Genomic DNA, 26,019 nt, shown 5'->3' on the forward strand with positions numbered 1-26,019 from the left:
GCATCGACGCCGAATCGCCGTTGAGGAGGGGGACAATCTGGATCAACAGTGCCTTGATGAAGTTGTGGATAGTATGCCAAAATGAATATAGGCATGCATCAATGCAAGATGCCATGACACTGGGTATTAGAGGTACCGGTGTGCACAGCAATCTGGACGACCACCTCTGAAGTTCTAGCTACATGGTGGTACAACATGCAATGTGTGGTTTTCATGAGCAATAAAAAAAAGGTGCGGAAATGATGTTTATGTTGATCTCTATTCCAATTTTATGTACAGGTTCCGGAACTCTTGGAGCGTGACGGCTCCTTGACATTTGTTTGAGTGCGGATACGTTAATATCGTCCGAACTCTTACAGGAATCAATAATTTACGAGTGGGAATTAATGAACGAGGAACGGTGCACTGCACGTGCGAAAGGTTGGAAATTGGATCGGTCAGGGTCCTTGTCCGGATGGCCCCAAGCGGTGCGGCAGGAACCCCTTCTCCTGCCGCCGATATATGGTCACTGCATATTGGAAGTATTTGCACCTGCCACGGCATCACGAATTATTCGCCAAAATGTTAAATCCTGTATTTCGTCGTCAAGGTAACGGTTGAGTTAACCAGTCCTTGTCATGGCCCTTTTCCATATGTATTGTTACAAAGTTTATTTCATTTCGGTGGCCTTGTTGATCTTTTTTTTATATTAAAAAAAATAAACAAAATACTGTTGCAGGCAGCAACTGGAAAAGGAAAGTAAAAAAAAAAGTGGTAAACGTTGCGAAATGGAGATGTAGGGTCGCGAGTTTGAGACCCCTAGGGTCCCATTGTTTTCAGTCGTATTTCGGATGTCTCCTCAAGCTGCGTGTGGTGGAGCCTAAAAAAAAAAAAAAAAAAAAAAAAAAAAAAAAAAAAAAAAAAAAAAAAAAAAAAAAAGGCGGACTTGAGTACCGGTCCGGCACAAATTTTCAGCTTTCGCCATTGCATTACCACAATAGCCCGTGCGGCTGGAAGTCACGAATTCCCATCCAGCCCTTCCCGTTCCTTCCCTGTTCTCTGTTTAATATGGAAGATTACACTAATTAGAGGGCGCACATAGAAGTTCAAGCAGTCATTCTTCCCGCGTTCTATGCGCGAAGAAGCCCTACTTCGTGGTACAATGGGAAAAACCGTCTCGTATGCACTTCAGTGATTTACATACTGTAACTGTAGACGTAGAATACCAGAAAAATAATATGACGTTCTAATTCCTAAAAGCAGTCTTTGGTTTCAATTTTCCCTTTAGATGATATTACTTTCTGAATTTGCTACTCAGGCTATCATGTAAACCTTGCGGCCTTCCAGTTTCCTTGGGCAGCACAGAGTAGTCCCACTGTTTTTCCGACTCCCCAGTCACGTTCATTATTATGGTGGCGATGTATTTAAGTGGAGTAGTCTCCATTGAGTTCATAGTATGAAAACCAGAATACTTCTTACTGATCCCATGAAGCAGTATTTGCAACAGAAAATTTTCCAGCACTTTTACTGATGCGTCTTCCAAAACAAGTCGGTGTTTATTACTGTAAAAAGTCAGTTGTAGATATGCTTGATGAAGGAACATTTTGAGTCACGTGAACAGTTACATCCCTGTTCCACTACAAGTGGTACAGTTTGTTACTTCGTAATGCATGCGTAGAAAGAGGTAGTAGAAAAGTAATACATTATGAGGTTACTGTGATTTGTCAATGGATATTAAGGTAACCGACATTCAAAAGAAGAAAAGGGAGAATGGCTACGAAAAAAGCGACGAAATGTGCTTCCAGTATCGTAAATTGTTGGTTTGTAAAATACAGGATATGGGATGCGGCTCACTAGTAAATGGAACTTCAAAATGGCTCTGAGCACTATGGGACTCAACTGCTGTGGTCATCAGTCCCCTAGAACTTAGAACTACTTAAACCTAACTAACCTAAGGACATCACTCACATCCATGACCGAGGCAGGATTCGAACCTGCTAAATGCTAAATGGAACTGGAATATATTCTCCAGAAAGGAAAAAAAAGGTGGATAGTAGTTATTTTAGTTTCCTGTGGACTATCTACATAATTATGCTACGAGGCAGCTGTCTCTCTGTATTGTGAACGGTACAAACAAATTATAAAACCTGAGACACTGTCCAGTTTTGTTCTTGAGGAGCTGGAAGTCAAGAATAGCAAAGAAATAATGAGAAACTTGGCCTACCAGAGCGATTAGTTTTTTAAAGGCGTCAGAATATAGGAGGGGCAAAGTTCTAACAACAAAATGTAGCCACCACACTGTATTTTTCTGATAAAACGAAACAGCCGAGTCCAGGAGACCATTATATTATTGAGCTGAGCCATGGATTAAGCGCTGAACTCCGATGATTCGATCGTATGTTCGCCTCCGTAGCTGAGTGCTCAGAACGGCAAACTGCTATACTGGGCTTGGGAGGGGAGGGAGGGGGGGTAGAGGGATGGGGGAATTGGTTCGATTCCCGGTACTGCCAGGACTTTTATGCTGCTGGGATGAATGGTACGGATTCAACTCAGCCTCGTGAGACCAACTAAGGTGCAATTCGACCAGCTTAGAGCTGTTCCAAGGTCATGAAACCGTACAGCGACCGGCAGAGCGGGGTGCTGAGCACATGGCCCTCCATATCGCAACCAATGATGCCATTGGCAGAGGATGACACGGCGGTCGGTCGGGACCAATTGGCCCGTCTAGTGCCAGAAGGCGGAACTTTTTAAATTGCTGGTGAAGCAAATGTATGTATAATTGTCACTGAACAACAGTGTTTGGCTTTTACCCCTTCTCCTGTGTATTTAAATACACTCCTGGAAATGGAAAAAAGAACACATTGACACCGGTGTGTCAGACCCACCATACTTGCTCCGGACACTGCGAGAGGGCTGTACAAGCAATGATCACACGCACGTCACAGCGGACACACTAGGAACCGCGGTGTTGGCCGTCGAATGGCGCTAGCTGCGCAGCATTTGTGCACCGCCGCCGTCAGTGTCAGCCAGTTTGCCGTGGCATACGGAGCTCCATCGCAGTCTTTAACACTGGTAGCATGCCGCGACAGCGTGGACGTGAACCGTATGTGCAGTTGACGGACTTTGAGCGAGGGCGTATAGTGGGCATGCGGGAGGCCGGGTGGACGTACCGCCGAATTGCTCAACACGTGGGGCGTGAGGTCTCCACAGTACATCGATGTTGTCGCCAGTGGTCGGCGGAAGGTGCACGTGAACGTCGACCTGGGACCGGACCGCAGCGACGCACGGATGCACGCCAAGACCGTAGGATCCTACGCAGTGCCGTAGGGGACCGCACCGCCACTTCCCAGCAAATTAGGGACACTGTTGCTCCTGGGGTATCGGCGAGGACCATTCGCAACCGTCTCCATGACGCTGGGCTACGGTCCCGCACACCGTTAGGCCGTCTTCCGCTCACGCCCCAACGTCGTGCAGCCCGCCTCCAGTGGTGTCGCGACAGGCGTGAATGGAGGGACGAATGGAGACGTGTCGTCTTCAGCGATGAGAGTCGCTTCTGCCTTGGTGCCAATGATGGTCGTATGCGTGTTTGGCGCCGTGCAGGTGAGCGCCACAATCAGGACTGCATACGACCGAGGCACACAGGGCCAACACCCGGCATCATGGTGTGGGGAGCGATCTCCTACACTGGCCGTACACCACTGGTGATCGTCGAGGGGACACTGAATAGTGCACGGTACATCCAAACCGTCATCGAACCCATCGTTCTACCATTCCTAGACCGGCAAGGGAACTTGCTGTTCCAACAGGACAATGCACGTCCGCATGTATCCTGTGCCACCCAACGTGCTCTAGAAGGTGTAAGTCAACTACCCTGGCCAGCAAGATCTCCGGATCTGTCCCTCATTGAGCATGTTTGGGACTGGATGAAGCGTCGTCTCACGCGGTCTGCACGTCCAGCACGAACGCTGGTCCAACTGAGGCGCCAGGTAGAAATGGCATGGCAAGCCGTTCCACAGGACTACATCCAGCATCTCTACGATCGTCTCCATGGGAGACTAGCAGCCTGCATTGCTACGAAAGGTGGATATACACTGTACTAGTGCCGACATTGTGCATGCTCTGTTGCCTGTGTCTATGTGCCTGTGGTTCTGTCAGTGTGATCATGTGATGTATCTGACCCCAGGAATGTGTCAATAAAGTTTCCCCTTCCTGGGACAATGAATTCACGGTGTTCGTATTTCAATTTCCAGGAGTGTATAAAGGGCGATCAAAAAGTTTCCGTTTGCAGTCTGTAAAGTTCAAAGTCGTTATGCCAATCAGACAAAATCGTTGTGACGATTGAGGGAATCGTCCAACCGACACAGCAGGTTGAAGATACCCGTTTGGTAAAACACCGTGTCCTGCTGCGTGAAGAAGTCCGTAACTGCCTACTGTACATCCTCGTCCAACAGGAATCGTAGACTCTTCAAAGTCTTTTTTAAGGGACTGAAGGCGTGGTAATCACATGGGGAGAGATCAGGGCTACAGGGCGAGTGCTCGAGTGTCTCCGACTCCTGCGTTACGACACTTGGGATATGGGGATGTGAATTACAATGAAGCAGCAGCACCTCCTGGCACACCATTCCGCAAAGGTGGTTTTCGACCGACATGCTACCTCATACCAATTCTTTTATATTCATAAAACTGTTCAAGAACACCTTTTAACCCCGTTCGGCAACTATTGTATCCTCCAGACTGTAATCCGGAAGAACGTATTCTATTGTTGTTGTTGTGGTCTTCAGTCCTGAGACTGGTTTGATGCAGCTCTCCATGCTACTCTATCCTGTGCAAGCTTCTTCATCTCCCAGTACCTACTGCAGCCTACATCCTTTTGAATCTGCTTAGTGGATTCATCTCTTGGTCTCCCTCTACGATTTTTACCCTCCACGCTGCCCTCCAATACTAAATTGGTGATCCCTTGATGCCTCAGAACATGTCCTACCAACCGATCCCTTCTTCTAGTCAAGTTGTGCCACAAACTTCTCTTCTCCCCAATTCTATTCAATACCTCCACATTAGTTACGTGATCTACCCATCTAATCTTCAGCGTTCTTCTGTAGCACCACATTTCGAAAGCTTGTATTCTCTTCTTGTCCAAACTATTTATCGTCCATGTTTCACTTCCATACATGGCTACACTCCATACAAAAACATTCAGAAACGACTTCCTGACACTTAAATCTATACTCGATGTTACAAAATTTCTCTTCTTCAGAAACGCTTTCCTTGCCATTGCCAGGCTACATTTTATATCCTCTCTACTTCGACCATCATCAGTTATTTTGCTCCCCAAATAGAAAAACTTATTTACTGCTTTCAGTGTCTCATTTCCTAATCTAATTCCCTCACCATCACCCGACTTAATTCGACTACATTCCATTATCCTCGTTTTGCTTTTGTTGGTGTTCATCTTACATCCTCCGTTCAAGACACTATCCATTCCGTTCAACTGCTCTTCCAACTCCTTTGCTGTCTCTGACAGAATTACAATGTCATTGGCGAACCTCAAAGTTTTTAATTCTTCTCCATGGATTTTAATACCTCCACCGAATTTTTCTTTTGTGTCCTTCACTGCTTGCTCAATATACAGATTGAATAACATCAGGGATAGGCTACAACACTGTCTCACTCCCTTCCCAACCACTGCTTACCTTTCATGTCCCTCAACTCTTCTAACTGCCATCTGGTTTCTGTACAAATTGTAAATAGCCTTTCGCTCCCTGTATTTTACCCCTGCCACCTTCACAATTTGAAAGAGAGTATTGCAGTCAACATTGTCAAAAGCTTTCTCTAAGTCTACAAATGCTAGAAACATAGGTTTGCCTTTCCTTAATCTGTCGTAGGTTCAGTATTGCCTCACGTGTTCCAATATTTCTACGGAATCCAAACTGATCTTCCCCGAGGTCGGCTTCTACCAGTTTTTTCATTTGTCTGTAAAGAATTCGTGTTAAGATTTTGCAGCTGTGGCTTATTAAACTGATAGTTCGGTAATATTCACATCTGTCAATACCTGCTTTCTTTGGGATTGGAATTATTATATTATTCCTGAAATCTGAGGGTATTTCGCCTGTCTCATACATCTTGCTCACCAGATGGTAGAGTTTTGTCAGGACTGGCTCTTCCAAGGCTGTCAGTAGTTCTAATGGAATGTTGTCTACTCCCGGGGCCTTGTTTCGACTCAGGTCTCTCAGTGCTCTGTCAAACTCTTCACGCAGTATCATATCTCCCATTTTATCTTCATCTACATCCTCTTCCATTTCCATAATATTGTCCTCAAGTACATCGCCCTTGTACAGACCCTCTATGTAGTCCTTCCATCCTTCAGGTTTCCCTTCTTTGCTTAGAACTGGGTTTCCATCTGAGTTCTTGATATTCATAGAAGTGGTTCTCTTTTCTCCAAAGGTCTCATTAATTTTCCTGTAGGCAGTATCTATCTTACCCCTAATGAGATAAGCCTCTACATCCTTACATTTGTCCTTTAGCCATCCGTGCTTGGCCATTTTGCACTTCCTGTCGATCTCATTTCTGAGACGTTTGTATTCCTTTTCGCCTGCTTCATTTACTGCATTTTTATATTTTCTCCTTCCATCAATTAAATTCAATATTTCTTCTGTTACCCAAGGAGTTCTACTGGCCCTCGTCTTTTAACCTACTTGAGCCTCTGCTGCTTTCACTACTTCATCCTGCCGGCCGTGGTGGCCAAGCGGTTAAAGGCGCTACAGTCTGGAACCGCGCGGCCGCTACGGTCGCAGGTTCGAATCCTGACTCGGGCATGGATGTGTGTGATGTCCTTAGGTTAGTTAGGTTTAAGTAGTTTTAAGTTCTAGGGGACTGATGACCTTAGAAGTTAAGTCCCATAGTGCTCAGAGCCATTTGAACCATTTTTGAACTACTTCATCTCTCAAAGCTACCCATTCCTCTTCTACTGTATTTCTTTCCCCCATTCCTCTCAATTGTTCCCTTATGCTCTCCCTGAAGTTCTGTACAACCTCTGGTTTAGTCAGCTTATCCAGGTCCCATCTCCTTAAATTCCCACCTTTTTGCAGTTTCTTCAGTTTTAATCTACAGTTCATAACCAATAGATTGTGGTCAGAGTCCACATCTGCCTCTGGAAATGTCTTACAATTTAAAACCTGGTTCCTAAATCTCTGTCTTACCATTATATAATCTATCTGAAACCCGTCAGTATCTCCAGGCTTCTTCCATGTATACAGCCTTCTTTTATGATTCTTCAACCAAGTGTTAGCTATGATTAAGCTGTGCTCTGTGCAAAATTCTACCAGGCGGCTTCCTCTTTTATTTCTTAGCCCTAATCCATATTTACCTACTACGTTTCCTTCTCTCCCTTTTCCTACTACCGAATTCCAGTCACGCATGATTATTAAATTTTCGTCTCCCTTCACTAACTGAATAATTTCTTTGATTTCGTCATACATTTCTTCGATTTCTTCGTCATCTGCAGAGCTGGTTGGCATATAAACTTGTACTACTGTAGTAGGCGTGGGCTTCGCGTCTATCTTGGCCACAATAATGCGTTCACTATGCTGTTTGTAGTAGCTTACCCACACTCCTATTTTTTTGTTCATTATTAAACCTACTCCTGCGTTACCTCTATTTGCTTTTGTGTTTATAATCCTGTATTCGCCTGACCAGAAGTCTTGTTCCTCCTGCCACCGAACCTCACTAATTCCCACTATATCTAACTGTAACCTATCCATTTCCCTTTTTAAATTTTCTAACCTACCTGCCCGATTAAGGGATCTGACATTCCACGCTCCGATCCGTAGAACGCCAGTTTTCTTTCTCCTGATAACGACGTCTTCTTGAGTAGTCCCCGCCCGGAGATCTGAATGGGGGACTATTTTACCTCCGGAATATTTTATCCAAGAGGACGCCATTATCATTTAACCATACAGTAAAGCTGCATGCCCTCGGGAAAAATTACGGCTGTAGTTTCCCTTTGCTCTCAGCCGTTCGCAGTACCAGCACAGCAAGGCCGTTTTGGTTAGTGTTACAAGGCCAGATCAGTCAATCATCCAGACTGTTGCTCCTGCAACTACTGAAAAGGCTGCTGCCCCTCTTCAGGAACCACGCGTTTGTCTGGCCTCTCAACAGATACCCATCCGTTGTGGTTGTACCTACGGTACGGCTATCTGTATCGCTGAGGCACGCAAGCCTCTCCACCAACGGTAAGGTCCATGGTTCACGGGAGGAGCGTATTCTAAACATTCAAAACAATAAGGCATGTGTTGTCATTACGTAAAGTACAAAAATATGTGACGATTATTGCTTGACACATGTTTTTACAGACTATGATACTTAAAGTTTCGTAATATCAGATGGCATGGATCGAAGCTAAAAGTTCTCGTTAATCTTGGGTGACGAAAGAGAAATTCTGCTTCAACTGCTGTCGGGCATTGAAATAAATCCAATGGCGACAAGTGAAAATTTTTGCCGGGCCGGGACTCAAACCTGCATTTCCCACTTACCGCGAGCGGTCGCCTTAACCACCCGACCACACTTCCAGTCCAACCCATATTCGCATATGTCGTACACTACGTAAGTAGTGTCCCCTGTGCATTATCCTCATTGCTCCCAGCCACACCTGACTCCAGCAAGAGATCGAGAAACAGTGCATCCACACTGAATTTATCGTTATTTGAGGCTGCGAGCAGTGATGGTAATGGACACTGCACACTACGTATGTGGTGTGCCACCTGTGGAAACTTGGGTTGGATGGGAAGGGTGCTCGGATAGCCAGAGTGGTTGAGGTGACCGCTCGCAATACGTGGGAAATCCTCGTTCGAGTCCGGGTCCGGCATGAATTTTCACTTGTCATTGGATTTATTTCAGTGCCCGATAACAGCTGATGCCGGAATTGCTCTTTCGTCATGTGTATGGCAGTAGAGTCTTGAATGGCGTCTGTTCTTTTGGACATGTCCGAAAGAACAGACACCACACATGTAAATTATTCTTGGAGTTAGATTCTTTGCGGGCGATCAACAGAATTTAGTTCCACCCTCACGGCTGCGAATGACCGTAATCTGTACGCAGTAAGTAATTGAATGGGTGCTGCCTGCATCTTCTAGTGAGTATCAGACAAAGGAAACGTTTGTACTCTTGTAGTAGTTTGACAATAGTTTTCTTGAGATGCATGTCACGGTGCACAGTCCATATGTGTAACAATACTGCAGCGTACCTGGTTTATACTGTTGTTAGAATAATAGAAACAACTGTAACCCTGAGTCCGAGTTTTTGTATGAAAACTGGAAAATAGCTACTGTACCATAATGTAGTTGAAGAAGTGAATCCTAATGAAGTTATGCGCATCGTGGAGACTTACAAGTTTACAGAGAAACCAAATACCTGTGGTTTGTCATGTGCTGTACTGAAGGTAATTATTTTGGAAAGTGCAGAACTACTAGCCACAGTAATAGATAAATGATTTTTTTCGTTTCTTTCACACACGCACTATAAAACCAGGTAGGAGAGAACCATTCTTCAGAAACGTTTATGGTTCAAATGGCTCTGAGCACTATGGGACTCAACTGCTGTGGTCATAAGTCCCCTAGAACTTAGAACTGCTTAAACCTAACTAACCTAAGGACATCACACACATCCATGCCCGAGGCAGGATTCGAACCTGCGACTGTAGCGGTCGTGCGGTTCCAGACTGTAGCGCCTGTAACCGCTCGGCCACTTCGGCCGGCAGAAACGTTTATACAACGAAGTATTAAGCACGTGTGAATACTAATAATTCATGTATTGAATTAAGTCATGGAATCTGTAATGAAAAATCATTTGCAGACAACAACATGTTGTACGATGTCCAGCCTAGATTTCGGTAAAGGAGGTTCACCACTGTGACAGTGTCTGTTGTATGAAGGAAATGAAGAAGTGTGAAAAGGAGTAGTCCATGCCCGTGTCCTCAGTAAAGCATTCTCCTGCATTTCATACTTGGGCTTGTTGCATAGGTGCTCAAATGGTTCTGAGCACTATGGGACTTAACATCTGAGTTCATCAGTCCCCTAGATTTAGAACTACTTAAACCTAACTAACCTAAGGACACCACACACATCCATGCCCGAGGCAGGATTCGAACCTGCGACCGTAGTAGCAGCGCGGTTCAGGACTAAAGCACCTAGATCCGCTCGGTCACAGCGGCCGGCTGCATAGGTGCAAAAAAAAGTAATAAAACAATATAAAACTTGCCGCATTTTAACAACATGCTGAAACATTAAGCAGGCTAATGTGTGTACCGTAAAAGGTTTTGTATTTTCTTATTGCATTACGTAAACATTTATGAACACTGTAGTTCTCATATTGTTTATTTCTCCGATCAGTTTCTTCTTCAGAAAGACTTTTCACGACACAAAGTTGTAGCTACCATTTATACATCCAGTGGTTTGACAAAAACATGGGAATACCGCGAGAAATTCACGCTTGAACATAAATGCAGATGCTAGCCAAGTCTGCAGGTTGTGCTGTTGTATTCGGGCACGAACGGCACCTGTAAGGTAGCCACAATACGTTGCAAGTGTCAGTCGCGATCAGAGGAGTGTCCTGTGCAGTTATGAGTGCATTATGTCGGAGATAAGTGAATTCGAACGTGGGCAAATTGTTGGCGCTCGTAAGGTGGGTGCTTCTGTAACCAAGGTAGCGTATCGAAGATTTATACCGTATACGTGGAAAGCGGGAAAACATCATCCCCCAAGTCACAGCGCGGACGAAACTGTATGTTGAGAGTGCGTTGAGAGATCGTGACCGACGGTCATTGAAGAAGATTGTGACTAAAAGTGCGAGGGCGACCGCTGTAAAAGTCATTTTAGAACTGAATGTCGTAGTCGCGATCCCTGTCAGCCCCAAAGCAACATGAAGGGAGCTCCAGAAGCAAGGAATCTCAGGCCGAGCGGGAATTACGAATCATCAGCGATGCAAACGCCCGTAACAGGAAAACGTGGTGCCGAAGCCGTAAAACCTGGACTATGGAGCAATGGAAGAAAACACTTGGTCGGATATGTCTTCTTTCACACCGTTTAAAACTTCTGGTCAAGTTCACGTCCCAGGAGTGAAATATGGCGGGGGTTCGGTGATAGTTTGGGCAACATGGTTACTATGCAATGTCACATTACTGCCATGGATTATGTGACCATTTTGGCTGATCAGGTGCAGCCCATGGTAGAGTGTTTGTTACCCAATGGTGATATTCTGTTCCAAGACGACAGGGCCCCTGTTTTGTGAGCACGATGATGAATTGTCGCATCTTCCCTGCCGCCACAGTCGCCATCTCTCAATGTTACTGAGCCTTTGTGGTCTACTTTGGAGAGAAGGGCGCATGATCGCTAGCCACTTCCATTATCTTTACCTGAACTTGCCACTATTTTGCAGGAACAGTGCTGTACGATTCCCTTGAAAACTATACACGACTTGTATTTATCCGTTCCGAGACGACTGGAAGCTGTTTTGAATGCCAAGGGGATTCATACACCGTTTTAAGTTTGCTAATGAGTGGTATTTTTGCCCAACCCTTGTAGTAAAGTATAAGCCTCATGATGAGGACGTGCTCACTAAACACCCGCTGTTTCCAGAATAGCAAAATGTTTTATGGCAGTAAAATCTCTTCGTTCATCTTTCGTTAAATAATGAACACGTGCGCACTAGCTAAACGGCGTGCTCCTACTCTGTCTTTGGGGAGGTCTACATTTTTTTGTTGTGTTTACTTCGTATTACCCAAGTATATTTTAGTATTGTTTATATCTTCACACTTCTTTCCCGACGTTATATTAAGTGCTCTTGATTTTGTGGCAGATATTTGTTGTTCATTACCGACGATTTAGTATTTATTTTAGATCAGATAACACACATTTCCAGAATATCTCGTCCGCATCACAGTCCAGGTGAATTGCAAACTCTTTCAAGCGAAAATCTGAATATTCAACAGTGATTCTCAGAGATATGATGAACAAAGTAGGTCATCAAAGAGGTAAAGGCGCGGAGAAGAAATTCTAAAAATGGTTCTGACGCTGAGAAAGGGTGAAAAACAATACGATAAAATCATTGTTAGAAATGTTTATTCCAAGTTCTTTGGATAATTAGTCGTTTGCAAACATTAAAAAGAAGTTACAACTGCTAAAGATCCTAGCTTTAGTGACAGGCGACACATACGATGGGCATAGAGTTTTCGTACCAGTACGGTGATAGGAAATTGCAGTTTTTTTACGAAAAAAACTGCTTGCAATGCGCTTCCTCTGCGCCTGTGGAATTAGGAATAGTGTTCAGGTGTGTGATAGCCACATCAGGACGGACTGACGAGAGACATCAAGTGTTCACAAAGGACGACAGCGCGAATACCTGGGTACTGATTTTCCTTGTAGAATAGCGAAACAAAAAGTTCTGGAAGCAGAAATCCTCCCAATCTTGCCATAAAAACTCTTTTTATAAAAGTCTAAGAATAGGTTTTTGGGCTGAAATCTTCAAATATTCTTCGATATCTGTGAATGAAACTGAAAGGAACCTCAATATACACCAACGGAAAACAATTGCAACAACAAAAAATAATTCATGTAGAGTCATGAAATTGCGGGGATGCATTTGTCTACGTATCATATTTAGGTGATTAACATTACTAGATCACAGGTTAATGGAAGCGCGAGATAAGCGATCACAAATGTGTATAGTACATTAATAACGGATGCAACCGCCAGAATGTTGAATGCAAGTATGCAAACGGGCATGCATTGTGTTGTACAGGTGGCGGATGTCAGTTTGTTGGATGGAGTCCCATGCTACTTGCACTTGGTCGGTCAATACAGCCACGGTTAATGCTGTCTGTGGATGACGCTGGAGTTGTCCGATGGTGTCCCATATGTGCTCGACTGGAGACGGATCTGGCGATTGAGCAAGCCAAGGCAACATGTCCATACTCTGTAGAGCGTATTGGGTTACAGCAGCGGCTTGTAGGCGAGCGTTATCCTATTGGAAAGAAACCCCTGGGATGCAGTTCATGAATGGCAATGCAACTGGTCAGAACACCAGACTGACGTACAAATTTGTAGTCAGGGTGCGAAGGATAACCACAAGAGTGCTCCTGCTATCAGCTGAAATCGCACCCGAGACCATAACTCCGGGTGTAGGTCCAGTGTGTCTCGCACGCAGACGGATTGGTTGCAGATCACCTCCTTCTCACCAACACACGGCCATCTCTGGCACCAAGGCAAAACCAGCTTTCATCAGAAAATCCAATAGACCTCCAACCTGCCCTCCAATCATCTCTAAGTTGACATCATTGAAGTCGCAAATAGCGTTGGTTTGGGGTCAGTGGAATGCAGGGCGCCTGGCTCGGAGCTGTCCTTGAAGTAACCGATTTGTAACAGTTTGTTGTGTCATTGTGGTGCCAACTGCTGCTTAAATTGCTGCTGTAGATGCAGTGCGATGCACCAGAGCCATACGCCGAACACGATGGTCTTCCCTCTAGGCAGTGCCACGTGGCTGTCGGGAGCCTGCTCTTCTTGCAACCGTACATTCTCGTGACAACGTCTGCCAGCAATCATGCACAGAAGGAACTTCCAGTTTCTCGTGGCCATATTACATGACCTCGTTCAAATCCAGTAAGGTGTTGGTAATGGCGTCTTTGTCGCCTTAAAGGCATTCTTGACTAACATCAACTCACCACGTCCAATCCCAAAGCTAACAAACTCTCACGAGCGTTACAGCGTGTAGTTGAACCAAACCTGATTTGCATCCTCATAGTGGCGCTACTAGCGCAACTCCTATGCGAACAACGTGAAATTTGAATAGACATCTTTTGTCATCCTACCAACTTTCGTTTATGTCGCACAACTCCTCCTTATTGTTGCGACTTTTTCCCGTCAGTATTTGTGTCCAGTCACATTAATGAGACAACCGCCTATCTTCGACGTCAACATGCACTATCCAGTCACAGAGGGCAGATGGCAGCACTAGCAGTGGAGGGTATATAAATTGTTTCACTGGGACGTGGAAAACAGTTTTTGTCCTAATACGGAAAGGGAGTGATTTTTCTCACGCCCAAAATACTGTGATCATTGGTTTCCGGACCAAGGGTGGAACCATTTCCGAAATGGCTAAGTTTGTAAACTGTTCACTTTCCGCCGTAGTTAAAGCTTACCGCGCATGGAAAAATGGCGCTATCCAAAACTGGCGCTGAGGCAACTATGGTGCTCCACAGTTCATGCTGACAGAAGTGAACGACGGCTCTTGATATGTGTATGTGTGAATAGACGTGCAACTGACCATGCAAAGGAACAAGGGGCTACCGATTGTGTCTTTTCAACAACTGTTCAGCGAAGGTTGCTGCATATGGACTTCTTCAGCAGGCGCCTGGTTCACGCACCCATTCTGACTGCTTTTCATCGGTGACGAAGGCTGTAATTTGCACACCAGTACCACAACTGGACGGATGAATCACATTATATGCTACATTGGATAGGTGTCTTTGGCATGAAATGTCTAAAAGCAAGCATCGTGCAAGTCTTCGTCTGGGCATGTTCTCACGGCATTCCCTGGGCGATATCATCATTTTGGAAGGCACAGTGGGTCAACACAAGTATGCCTCTACCCTTGGGGTGGGGTGGGGGGGGGGGGGCTATGTCCACCCCTACATGCAGTTTGTTTTTCCTCTGCACAACGGTATCTACCAGCAGGACAATACAATGTGTCACATAGTTTGCAGTGTACATGCATGGTTTGAAGAGCACCAGGATCAATTAACCATACTTCCCTGGCCAACAAACTCCCTGGATCTACACCCAGCCAAGAATCCGTGACACCACCTCGATCAGACTGTTTGTGCCATGGATCTTCAACCGAGAGACCTAGGCAGCTGGCCATACTACTGGAGTCAGAATAGCTCCATATCCTTGTTGGTAACCTCAAGAACCTTCCTGACTCTCTTGCTGCATGTCTTGCAGCGGTCTGCGCTGGAACAGGTGGTTATTCAGGCTTTTGACAGATGGTCACATTCGTGTGACAAGACATCTATATATGGAGATTTGCAATGTCCGGACATTGCATACTGTGTCATCTGTGAGCAAATGTCAGTCCTCTTTCCCCATAAAAAGCACTGAAAACAACATATTTTGTGTAGATGTTTTTTTCTGTTCAGAATTTAAAATCATGTTATGGTATCACTGCTAAGAGAACACACTACCATTTACAGTGAAAATGGAGAGACAGAGACAGAGAGAGACAGAGACAGAGAGAGACAGAGACAGAGACAGAGAGAGAGAGAGACAGAGACACAGAGGGAAAGAGACAGAGACACAGAGAGAGAGAGAGAGAGAGAGAGAGAGAGAGAGAGAGAGAGAGAGAGAGAGAGAGAGATTGTGTTTTTCTTGAAGGGAGAGGGATGTATCTAAATAGATGTGAGGAATCTCTTCTCTCTCAGAAATGGCTAATTTTTAATCTGATGGATTGTTTTGTAAAACTGAGGCACAGCCACAATTACAAGGTAGTACTGGTAACTGTTACCATAACGTTTTATTTTTAACTATAATATTTTTATTTTGGTAAATGTTAAGAATCATGCTGAGCATTATATGGAACTAAAATGAAGTTTCTAGGTAATACATATAGGTCCCACTAGTCTGTTTGTGAATTATATTCTGCAAACAATTTTATACTCAGGACACAAGTATTTTAAAAATAAAAACAGTTTTCTACCCAGAGGACAATCAACTTTTCTGTCATATATTCTATTTTTGTCCCTGTGACATAGAAATTACTAACTCACATCTGTAGGTTACTAAAAAAAAAAAAAAAAAAAAAAAAAGAAGAAGAAGAAAATTTATAGTGGTCAGCATGTACTGGTAGCAATACTTACAAAATATTTGTTATATGCCCCTGGAATATGAAACTAACTGGAACATTAAACGTGCTGTGGTTTGTAACAATTAAATATGTGCAATAGTTGACATATTCTAAGAACCACTGAACTGCAGTAAATAATTAATGATTAAAAATTGTTTATATTTAATACACAAAGGAATTACAGTCATTGGCTGCAATAGGGCATTGATCTAAATCAATGGAGAGAAATGAAAATTTTTCCCAGATTGAGATTTGAACCCAGGTCTTCTGCTTACTAGGCAGGTTTTCTGACCACTAACAAGGGAAACTCCCCATCACCCTCCCCCCCACCCCCCTCAGATTTAGTGTTAAAATGGCCCAGTGGATACCCCATCAAAAATGAACACAGATAAAGCATGATAACATGAGAAGGTGTACGGAACTGTGAAAAAAGAAACAAAATAGTAACAATGAATGGTCCAAGCTCAAGATGTGAAACATCAAGCAATTTAGAAGAATCACCGCATCGTGGTTGTATGATTGCAGTGTTGGGATGCAAAGTGGGGGATCTTGTTGAGACCTCCCTCGTGCCCCATTTTTTCTCACAAAACTATGAACTTTCCGTCCAGTCATTGACATGTCTGTTCTCCTTCTGTAGTCTTGGCAATTGTCATACTATACATTGATTATAGAATATGAGTCTGGTAAGAATATATTATCACTGCAAGTAAATGTGATGAATAGTGAGAGCAGGCAAGATGCTGCATAGACCTCTCACAGAAATAAAAGCAACAAATAAACAAATGTGAATTATGTTAAGAATTAAAGAGTCAAAACTTGGAAAATGGAATACAGGGGTCATAGCATGTGGTACTTGTGGGGAACAAATAGGAGGTACCTACAATAGGAGGTGTCTTCCTTACACTTTTCTGTTGCATATGGATGTCACACCTTAGCACAGACACAAATCTGAATACAGTGGACAGATGCATTAGTGACCAGATTTACAGTTCATAATTTAGTGAGAAAAAAAATTAGGCAGGAGGGAGATTCGAACACGGATTTTCCCCTTCACAGTCATCAACGTGACCACATAACCATTACTGTGCAGCTCCTCAAATATGGTCGATGTTGGCCTTCTTGAGTATGAACCGTCCACTATTTCTATTTGATTCTTTTTTCACATTTCATTATGACTTCTGCCTGTTTATGTGCTTGATCTGTGTTCAGTTTTTGATGGGCTGTCCACTGGGCCATCTTACCACTAAAACTAAGTGGGGTGCTATGGGGAGTTTCCCTTGTAAGCCATCTGGATACAGTGGTCATCACAGCTGCAGGGACTATCCTAGCATGCTTCCTGTCAGATCCAAATTCTTGGCTTAACCACACACTACTAATGTTGTGACCCAAGCCCACTATTCTCATTACTCTCGGCATTTCACCGATTCCTGTAAGAGTTCAAGCCTGGTGTGCATATACACTGAAGATATCATTGGCTACCCTTGTCTTTATTTTATACATGTGGTGTCTGTTGTTTCAGACATGTACAAAAACAGACACCATTGGGGTTGATCAAGCAGCCACTATGAATTAAGACACAAGGGAATTAAAGACATTGGCTGCAAGTGGGCATTAATTTAAATCAATGGGGAAAGTTGAAAATTTATGCTGGACTGGGATTCCAACCCAGGTCTCCTGCTTACTCAGAAGATGCTCTGACCACTAATCCATCTGGTCACAGGGGCCATCACAACTGCAGGGACTACCCTAACACTCCTCCCATCAGACCCAAATTCTCAACTTAACCACACACTACTAATTTACAGCCCCTTGCCCATTATCCTCATTACTCACGATATGTTCACCAATTCCCGTGAGTGTTAGCCTTCCGTGCATCCACACTGAAGGTATCATTGGCTGTCCTTTCCTAATCAATCGGGAGAGTTGAAAATTGGTGCCGGACCACCGGATCAGGATGGAGACCCAGGTCTCCTGCTTACTAGGCAGATGCTCTGGCCACTAAGCCACTTCTCCCCCCCCCCCCCCCCCACACACACACACATATATGATTAAGGCGAGGCCTAACAAGCAGGAGACCTGGATTCGACCGGACTGGCACAAATTTTCAACTTTCCCCATTAATTTAAATCAGTGCCCACTTGCAACCAGTGTCTGTAATTCCTTCGTGCCTTAATTCATAGTGGCTTCTGGATAAAAAATGGTGTATGTTCTTTCAGACATGTCTGAAAGAACAGACACCACACATATTTACATTTAATGCATTAACTTCAGTGTGTATTCAGAAATAATATACTTAATGATATTTTTTTTAGAAATTGCTATTGTATGTGATATGTATTTTGCACTGATGTATATAATATTTAATTACTGTGACATGGGAGCATCTTGCAACCTATCACACCAGCAGCACACCCACAGTAATGTATTAGGACTAGCAACATCAGAACTTGTGGCTTATGTATTTTCCTAAAATGTGATTGACTTGAACTTCAGAAATACAGGACTTACCTTTAACAATGTACATATCAATACAGCTGCATTCCTTCATGATTATGAGCATTATAAGTGTAACAGGGGCAGGCTAAAACAGAGGAATAGGTGTCAAGAAATTAACTGTCATCTAAGTTTCAGGTGTTCTCTAATTTACATTTTTTTCATATGCCCAAATAGCGAAAATTGTGAAAAAAATGATGTGAAAATCATCATTATATCCTTAATATATTTGAGTTCCATGCAATTCTTGACATATATTCTTGAGACTGTGTTTAATGTGCAATTTTGTGTAAATCTTAGTGTTTGTGATGTCCAAGGAAAAAATTATTTAACCACTTCAGAGGTTGAACCCAATAGCTACTTGGTTATGTTACCAGTTACCAGTTCCATATATAGGTTACTTCAGTACACAACTGTCACGTAGCATATCCCTAGAACTTGAGCCACTTCAGAGGTTGAATCCAGCAACTACTTGGTTATGTAGTTATGTTACCAGTTATCAGTTCTATACATATGTTATTTTAGTACACAACTTTCACATACCATATCCCTAGAGCTGAACAGTCTTTACTTGTCAATTATTTTTACCTACCTTGAGATGGTTGTTATGTGTTTCATATGGATCTATTATTCAATCAGTCAAGAAATTACATTCAGATATGTCCAGTCTTTTAATAACTCTGCCTGAGAAGAAAAAGATTACATATCTCCTGCAGGTTGGAAGTAGAATACTTGGTAGGTTACTGTAGAAGTACTTCTGTTTTCAGATCGCTTGCAGATCTTGTGCCAGAACTGGGAGGCCAACCAATTAGAAACCTAGTTATAACAACCTGGAGATCAGGTTCGACTTTCTTGGGGGATGTTCTGAACAGTCATCCTGGAAACTTCTACCATTATGAACCACTTCTTGATTACGACATTGTTCGGATCAGAGAAGAGCCCTCAGCGAGTGAAGCTGTAAGAATACTGAAGGCCTTGCTCAACTGTAACTACACAGGCCTAGGTATGTAAACTTTCAAATACTGAAATTTGTCCTGTGGTCATTTTTAAATTTACGTAGCAAATTTTGTGAGTTCAAACTGATTTTAATTTATGAAAGATTATCTTTTAACACTGCTGAAATCTTTATATTGAGATATGGAATGTAATTATCCAGCAGATTATCAGTTTTTCACCTACTTATAAAACTGATCTCATTTTGTAAACTATAATTCTGTACCGCTGTGTGCCACTTAATTTTTATCTACAGTGGTTTTCATAGTTCAAAAATTACATAAGCACAGACCTTAATTAGGACAATAAAACATGCAGAATACCAGTTGTACAGACATTAGTATAACAGTGAACAGACATACTTTAATTAAGAATACTGGGGGCGAGTAAATAGTTATGTTTTGGTTTTTGTTTTGCTGGTTTATGTTTTTGTTTGTCCTTTTGATAATTATGCAGTATTTTTGTGTTTAAGACATATTTGAATGGTAACAATTGGATACATACAATTACTAGTATTAAATATGATAACAGAAATTTAAGAATCGTGAACAACAATAGTAGCCTGGCTCATTCAGCAGTCACACTTTGTACATCTTCACAAATATCTTTTGCATGTACTCAGTTTTATTATGATGACCCACCATTGTGATTTCACTTTTAATATGATTAACTTCCTGAATGTTGGGACTCAGTAATTGTCCACCTACACTGTAAAAATATAACCCCCTGTTAGTACATGTCATTGTTTTTTGTTGAATGCGAACACTGTCTGTGGTTCTGTACTTCTAATATTTCAAAAAAAAAATGGACAGTGATTTGTATTCTTGACAGATAAACCTGAAGATGTGTCTGTACTGATGTGAAACTAATAGTTGCAAATAAAGTGCATTTGTATGGTTATGCAGCTTTTGGAAACACCTCATTATTCTTGACTTTTTTAATTTTTATGATAATTTAAATGGTTATTGAGTGAGAGAATAATATTTTTATTCATCAAGCTGTGTTTTATCTCACATCCTCCTCCTGAACAGGGAGTCACAATATTTAAAGCACTTTATTCGTATTCAGCAGAAGCAAACATGAAATGTTGTTGTGTACAAAAGAAACAACAAGTTTACTGTTACCTTTAACTATTTATTTATTTCCATGATGTATTTAAGAGGTTCAAACCTCCATCGCCAGGATGATTTATGTGAATGGACGTGACATGTATGTGTTGTGTTACAACTTTGGGGTAACTTGTGGCACTATCTAGTAGAAAAAAACACACACACACACACACACACACACACACACACACACATCAGTAGTAGCCACTCAGCTGCATGACATTAAATGCCATGTTAATAACAAAAGTATCAACATTTTACATATTATACATATTCAACCCAAAGGCAAGAAACGAGAAATCCTTAAACTGCTCCAAGTATATAAACATGATATAAAATAGTCTGAGTCCATTCTAAATGACAAAAAATATTGTGGTATGTAAACTTGACAGAAAACAATCTAGTTAGTTAGTTAGTTAGTTGGTTGGTTCCATATTCCATGGATCATTTTGCATGATAAATCGTAATGATATGGAATGAGTCAGTTGACTCTTGGACATATTTCTGTTCATTTATGCAACCAGATATCTTAACCCTGCTTTAATACTTGCTCCAAAGGAAATGAGTTGCTGAAATGAGTACAGCTGAACTGGCTCTCAGCCGAAATCAGTTGATTTGGTTGTGGTGACAGACTGATCTGTAGTGTAGTCCTATGTCTAAGTTAGATTGTAAGGAGATTATTTGGTTGTGAGTTGGTGAAGCCAATGATTGTTGATGCCAAACAAAGGTTCTGGTGGCAGATTGGTCTGTAGCATATTTAATCAGTCACTTTTAGCCTACTATCAATTATACCATACTATATTTTAGTCGTTCATCAGAATAATGTTTATCTTTGCTGTATGTTCCATATATATTAGATTCTAGATGCCTCTCTGCTCCATTCATTGTTTAAAAATATAGCTGTATGTGATGTAATGTGACAGCAAAGGGAGCCTGTGACCACTGGAGGCCCTTCAACTTCCACATTTATATTTCCATAAATCGTGCATGAAGAATATACAAGTGATAAACCCACATTGTGAATGTGGCTTTGTTCAGTGCAATGGACAAGGTAGTGCAATCAAAAAGCACAATGCCGGTATTGAAGAATTCGTCTCAGATGCGCTGCAAGAAGAACTCGTAATGGCTAAAAACTGTATTAAAGGTATTGAATCAGTAATGAATAGACTGAGTGTTGATATAAATTCTTCATGTATGGAAAATGAACAAAGCGCTATTTACAACATCTGTACGGAAACGGTTTGCGCTAGACAAAGTGCTTCAGTATATGCTAAAAATACAACAAACACATTTCAACTCCTTGCGCACAAGAAACATGCACAAAAGAAGACTGAAATTGCAAACAGGTCAAGTATTAAGAATTAAGTATTAGCTGTGCCTCCCAAAGTTTCAAAACAGAAGCAAACAAATAGTAGCCTATACAGAGCAACTCTAAAGGCATTGGAAGTGTAGTAAATGGCTTAAAACTTGATTTATGGCCAGAAAGACAAAACAAGTTACTGAGAGAAGAAGCAACAAAACCAAAAATTCGCATTTTCTCTGATAGCCATGGGTGAGATTTGGCCACTATTCTTATGAATAAGCAATCGGAGTTTTTGTTACAGGAACTGTAAAACCCGGGGCTTCCCTCCAGGAAATAGTTAAAGACTATAATCCACAACCAAATGATGTCAGTGTAGTTATTGCTGGAGCTAATGATGTATATAAAATTGAGTCAAAAAATGCAGTCAGAGCATTGCGCCCAACGTTGGAAAGAATTTCGCAACAAAAAAACGATCATTGTTAGCATTCTATACAGACATGATGTAATAAAAAGTTCATTTGTAAATACTGAACTACGTTTCACAAACAGAAAGTTTCAAAAAATCTGTAAAGCATTCAAACATGTCACGTTTTTAGACATTAGCTCCGAAGAAAGAAGCTACTTTACTCGCCATGGAATGCACAGAAACCGCCGAGGAAAACATGTACTTGCTAACGCGTTATTAACAGAAACGTCCAAACTATATGAAAACACCATGCCACCAATCTCACTAAAAGCACCTCTGCCTAATGAAACTGTACTATTGGGTGAAAAAGAAACAGGTGCGTCAAAAAATTCACATGCAATTAATGAAGAAGCAGGTAGGAAAACATCACCCACAAAAACACAAGAAACTGGCAGCGAATTATTACACAGGCAAAATTTGGATACCGCTATTCAAACAGCAGCTCAACAAGAAAAGTCTACAAGATTACAACATACTCCTACTACATCATATTCATCATTGGAGAGTCACGTTCTTATGGGAGTACAGCTTCAAGCAGCAAAATCTCAATATCTCCGAGAAGATCATCAAGAAAAATTAAGAAAAAAGTGTCAGCTAATAATGAAGATTTTGTATGGTCAAGTCACCTCTTTTGCAAGAGGATGGAGCAGACATAAATCTTCCTCACGTAGAAGAATGTGATAATCTTAACATATACTGTCACAATATACAAGGACTGAGAAATAAAGTAAGTGAACTTGAAAATCGTAAGAGTGATACTAATGTTCTGTCAGACATGCACTTACTGTGTATTAGTGAACACTGGCTAAAAGAGTCAGAATTACCTTATCAGTATATTCAAAATTTCAGATTAGTTCACCACTTTTCTGGGAAAAATTACAAAGGTGGTGAAACTTGTATCTAGATAAGAACTAGCATTAGCTGTGAACCTTTCCATCCCTGTGAAGTGTATTCCTTAGACAAAGATACTGAAATAGTACTTGCCAACTGAAATATGTATATAATGTGTATGTATAGATCACCCCGTGGTAAATTTTCTGTCTTCCTCAGAAACTTTGCTCTGTTGCTAAAAAGAAGCATGTCACAATAAATAAAAAAATATAATACCGTAATATGTGTTGATGTAAACATCGATTTCCTTGAAGAATCTGCTCAAAAGTTGCAATTAGTAAATTTAATGGTGTCATTCAACTTAAATATGAAAGTTATATGTCTAATGAGATTAAACAGCTGTCTTGATCAGGTTCCTACTAACACTGATTGCACTGTAAAAATTATAGATGTTGGTTTTTCAAATCACAGTGCATTTTAATCCACCACTCAGTGTACTCCCAACAGGAAAACAGTTTTTAAGTGTAGAAGTTATAGTGATAGTAACATAAATAACTGTTTACTTAGCTTAAAGAAAGAAGACTGGCAAAGTGTATTTACTTCTTCAACTACCAATGAAAATTATCACAATTTTCTGCGGATATTTGAATATTTCTTTAATTGCCATTTCCCAGAGAAAACAAAGACTATCGCTAACAAAAAACAGAATATGTGGGTCACAAGAGGTATTAAAACTCCATCAGAAAAGATGAGGCTGCTGCACACACTTAGCAAACTGGACAGTGGCAGATCCAAAGAGTTCAAGGTATACTATAAAAATTATAAAACCACACACCAGAGTGGGCTAATAAAGCTCATAATGATTAAACAATTAGGTGTTTTTCCAACAAATGTAAGACCATCCGGGGTATAGTAAATGAACAGACTGGTAGGAAGTTAAGGATAGAGGATAAAATCACACTAAATATAGAAGGACAAAAAACTGAAAATGAACATAAAATTGCCAATAAATTCAACAGCTATTTTTCAGAAATTTCCACAAATCTCCCAACCAACTCTTCAAATACTGTACACTCTCTCCTCACAAATCTCATGACTAACTCTCCAAACACTGTACATTATCTTCTCAGAAACAATACACCTTTGAACTCCTTTTTCCTATCTCATACAAGACTCTATGAAATTGAAGATATTATTAAGAACAGGGTTAAAAGATTTATTCTGCAGGGCATGATATGATACTTTGCTTCTTACTTCATAAGTGTTCAAAATTACATCAGTGGACCCCCATCAAATATAATAAAAACCTCATTTCCAGAGGGAACATTTCCAAACCAGCTAAAATGTGCTAAAATTATACTTCTCTAGAAGAATGGAGAGAGAATGGACATAGCAAATTATAGGCCAATTGCTATACTGTCTGCCTTCTCAAAAATATTTAAATACTGTATGTTAATTAGATTAGAAATATTTTTAAACTCTAACAACATAATCACATCTTTCCAGTATGGATTTCAGAAAAATAGGCCCAGCACACATGCTTTGTATGCATTTCTAGAAAAGTGCTCAAGTTTCATTGGCCATAAACAACCTGCTGTTGGTATATTTCTCGATCAGTCCAAGGCATTTGACATGGTCGACCACAAGCTGTTTTTTAGGGAACTCCAGATGTATGGGTTTCGAGGTGTAGCCCACAATTGGTTCCATAGCTACCTTAGTGAAAGAAGGCAAAATGTAGACATAAGAAAATCAAAGACATCCAGGCACTGCAGGTCAGATACAGTACATACAACAAAAGGCATCCCTCAGGGATCTGTTCTTGGACCTGTTCTTTTCATATTGTTATTATTGTTCATATTGTTCTGTATGCCGATGACACAAATATCCTGTTAACCAGTAGAGGTGACACATTGCAGGATGCAGTCAATGAAACTACTTGTCAATTACAATCTTAGTTTGAAGCAAATGGACTACTCATAAATACTCAAAAAAACTGTAACTATGAACGTCCACACTAGACAAAATCTTACCCCTTCAATGCAGTTATAGGTTTTGACAAAGATGACATTACAAACAGGCAGGACACCAAATTTCTTGCACTTACCGTCAGTAACACTCTAAATTGGAAACAACATATTGAGGCACTGTCACAAAAGCTTAATAAAGCCTGTTATCTATTAAGATCATTGAAAGACACAGCCAGTATAGATACCTTGAAGCTGGTGTGCCATGCCCTGTTTGAGTCTGTCATGAGCTGTGGCCTAATCTTTTGGGGAAATAGCTCTGATCCTCAAGTAATGTACAAAAACAGGTGGTAAGAATAATGAAATGTAAAAAAAGAACTGAACACTGTAAACCACTATTTCAATAGTTAAAATCCTTTCACTGCCATGCATCTATATAATGGAACTAGCTTGTTTTACAGTACAGCACTTGGAATCACTCCACAGTAAAATCAGACCACCATACATGACACTAGAAATAAAACCCAAGTACAAATTGTAGCTCACAACACAAAATTATATGTGAATGTGGTTAAGTGTAGGGCATTAAAATCTACAGCCACCTCCCAAAAGACACAAAAACAAGCAAAAACCCAAAAATAATGAGAATTAAATCAAAGGAATTACTACTAAATCACTGTTTCTATTCCATACATGAATTTCTTGAAACAAGATTTTAATTACTTGTAATAAGCTGTCTATTCACTTGTAGGCATTTCTACTAAGAAAGACAATTTAATTATTTATGTTATTCGTATTCTGTCTGTATCTTTTATATGTATTCTGCTATGTGTAGTATGTACCACTACTGTCATCTCTCATCACACACCATCTTAACATAATTTTCAAATTGACTTGTCCTCTATCATGATATGCTTTGCTGTACAAATTGTATGATCTACAGGGCTAACAATAAATAAATGAATAAAAAACTATGAGCCATGTACTGAAAGAAAG

General features: G+C 41.3%; 1 protein-coding gene across 4 annotated transcripts in view; it reads left to right on the top strand.

Moving 5' to 3' along the window:
- The window catches only part of LOC126183505 (carbohydrate sulfotransferase 5-like), a 332,383-nt gene that overhangs the window by 245,787 nt on the left and 60,577 nt on the right, over positions 1–26,019 (top strand). For all 4 annotated transcript variants that reach the window (XM_049925552.1, XM_049925553.1, XM_049925551.1 and 1 more), the window contains one exon: positions 19,125–19,360. In XM_049925552.1, the coding sequence (XP_049781509.1) occupies positions 19,125–19,360 (236 nt within the window). The remainder of the gene's footprint in view (positions 1–19,124; positions 19,361–26,019) is intronic.

Source organism: Schistocerca cancellata, chromosome 4, assembly GCF_023864275.1.
Source record: "Schistocerca cancellata isolate TAMUIC-IGC-003103 chromosome 4, iqSchCanc2.1, whole genome shotgun sequence".
Lineage (NCBI taxonomy): Eukaryota > Metazoa > Arthropoda > Insecta > Orthoptera > Acrididae > Schistocerca > Schistocerca cancellata.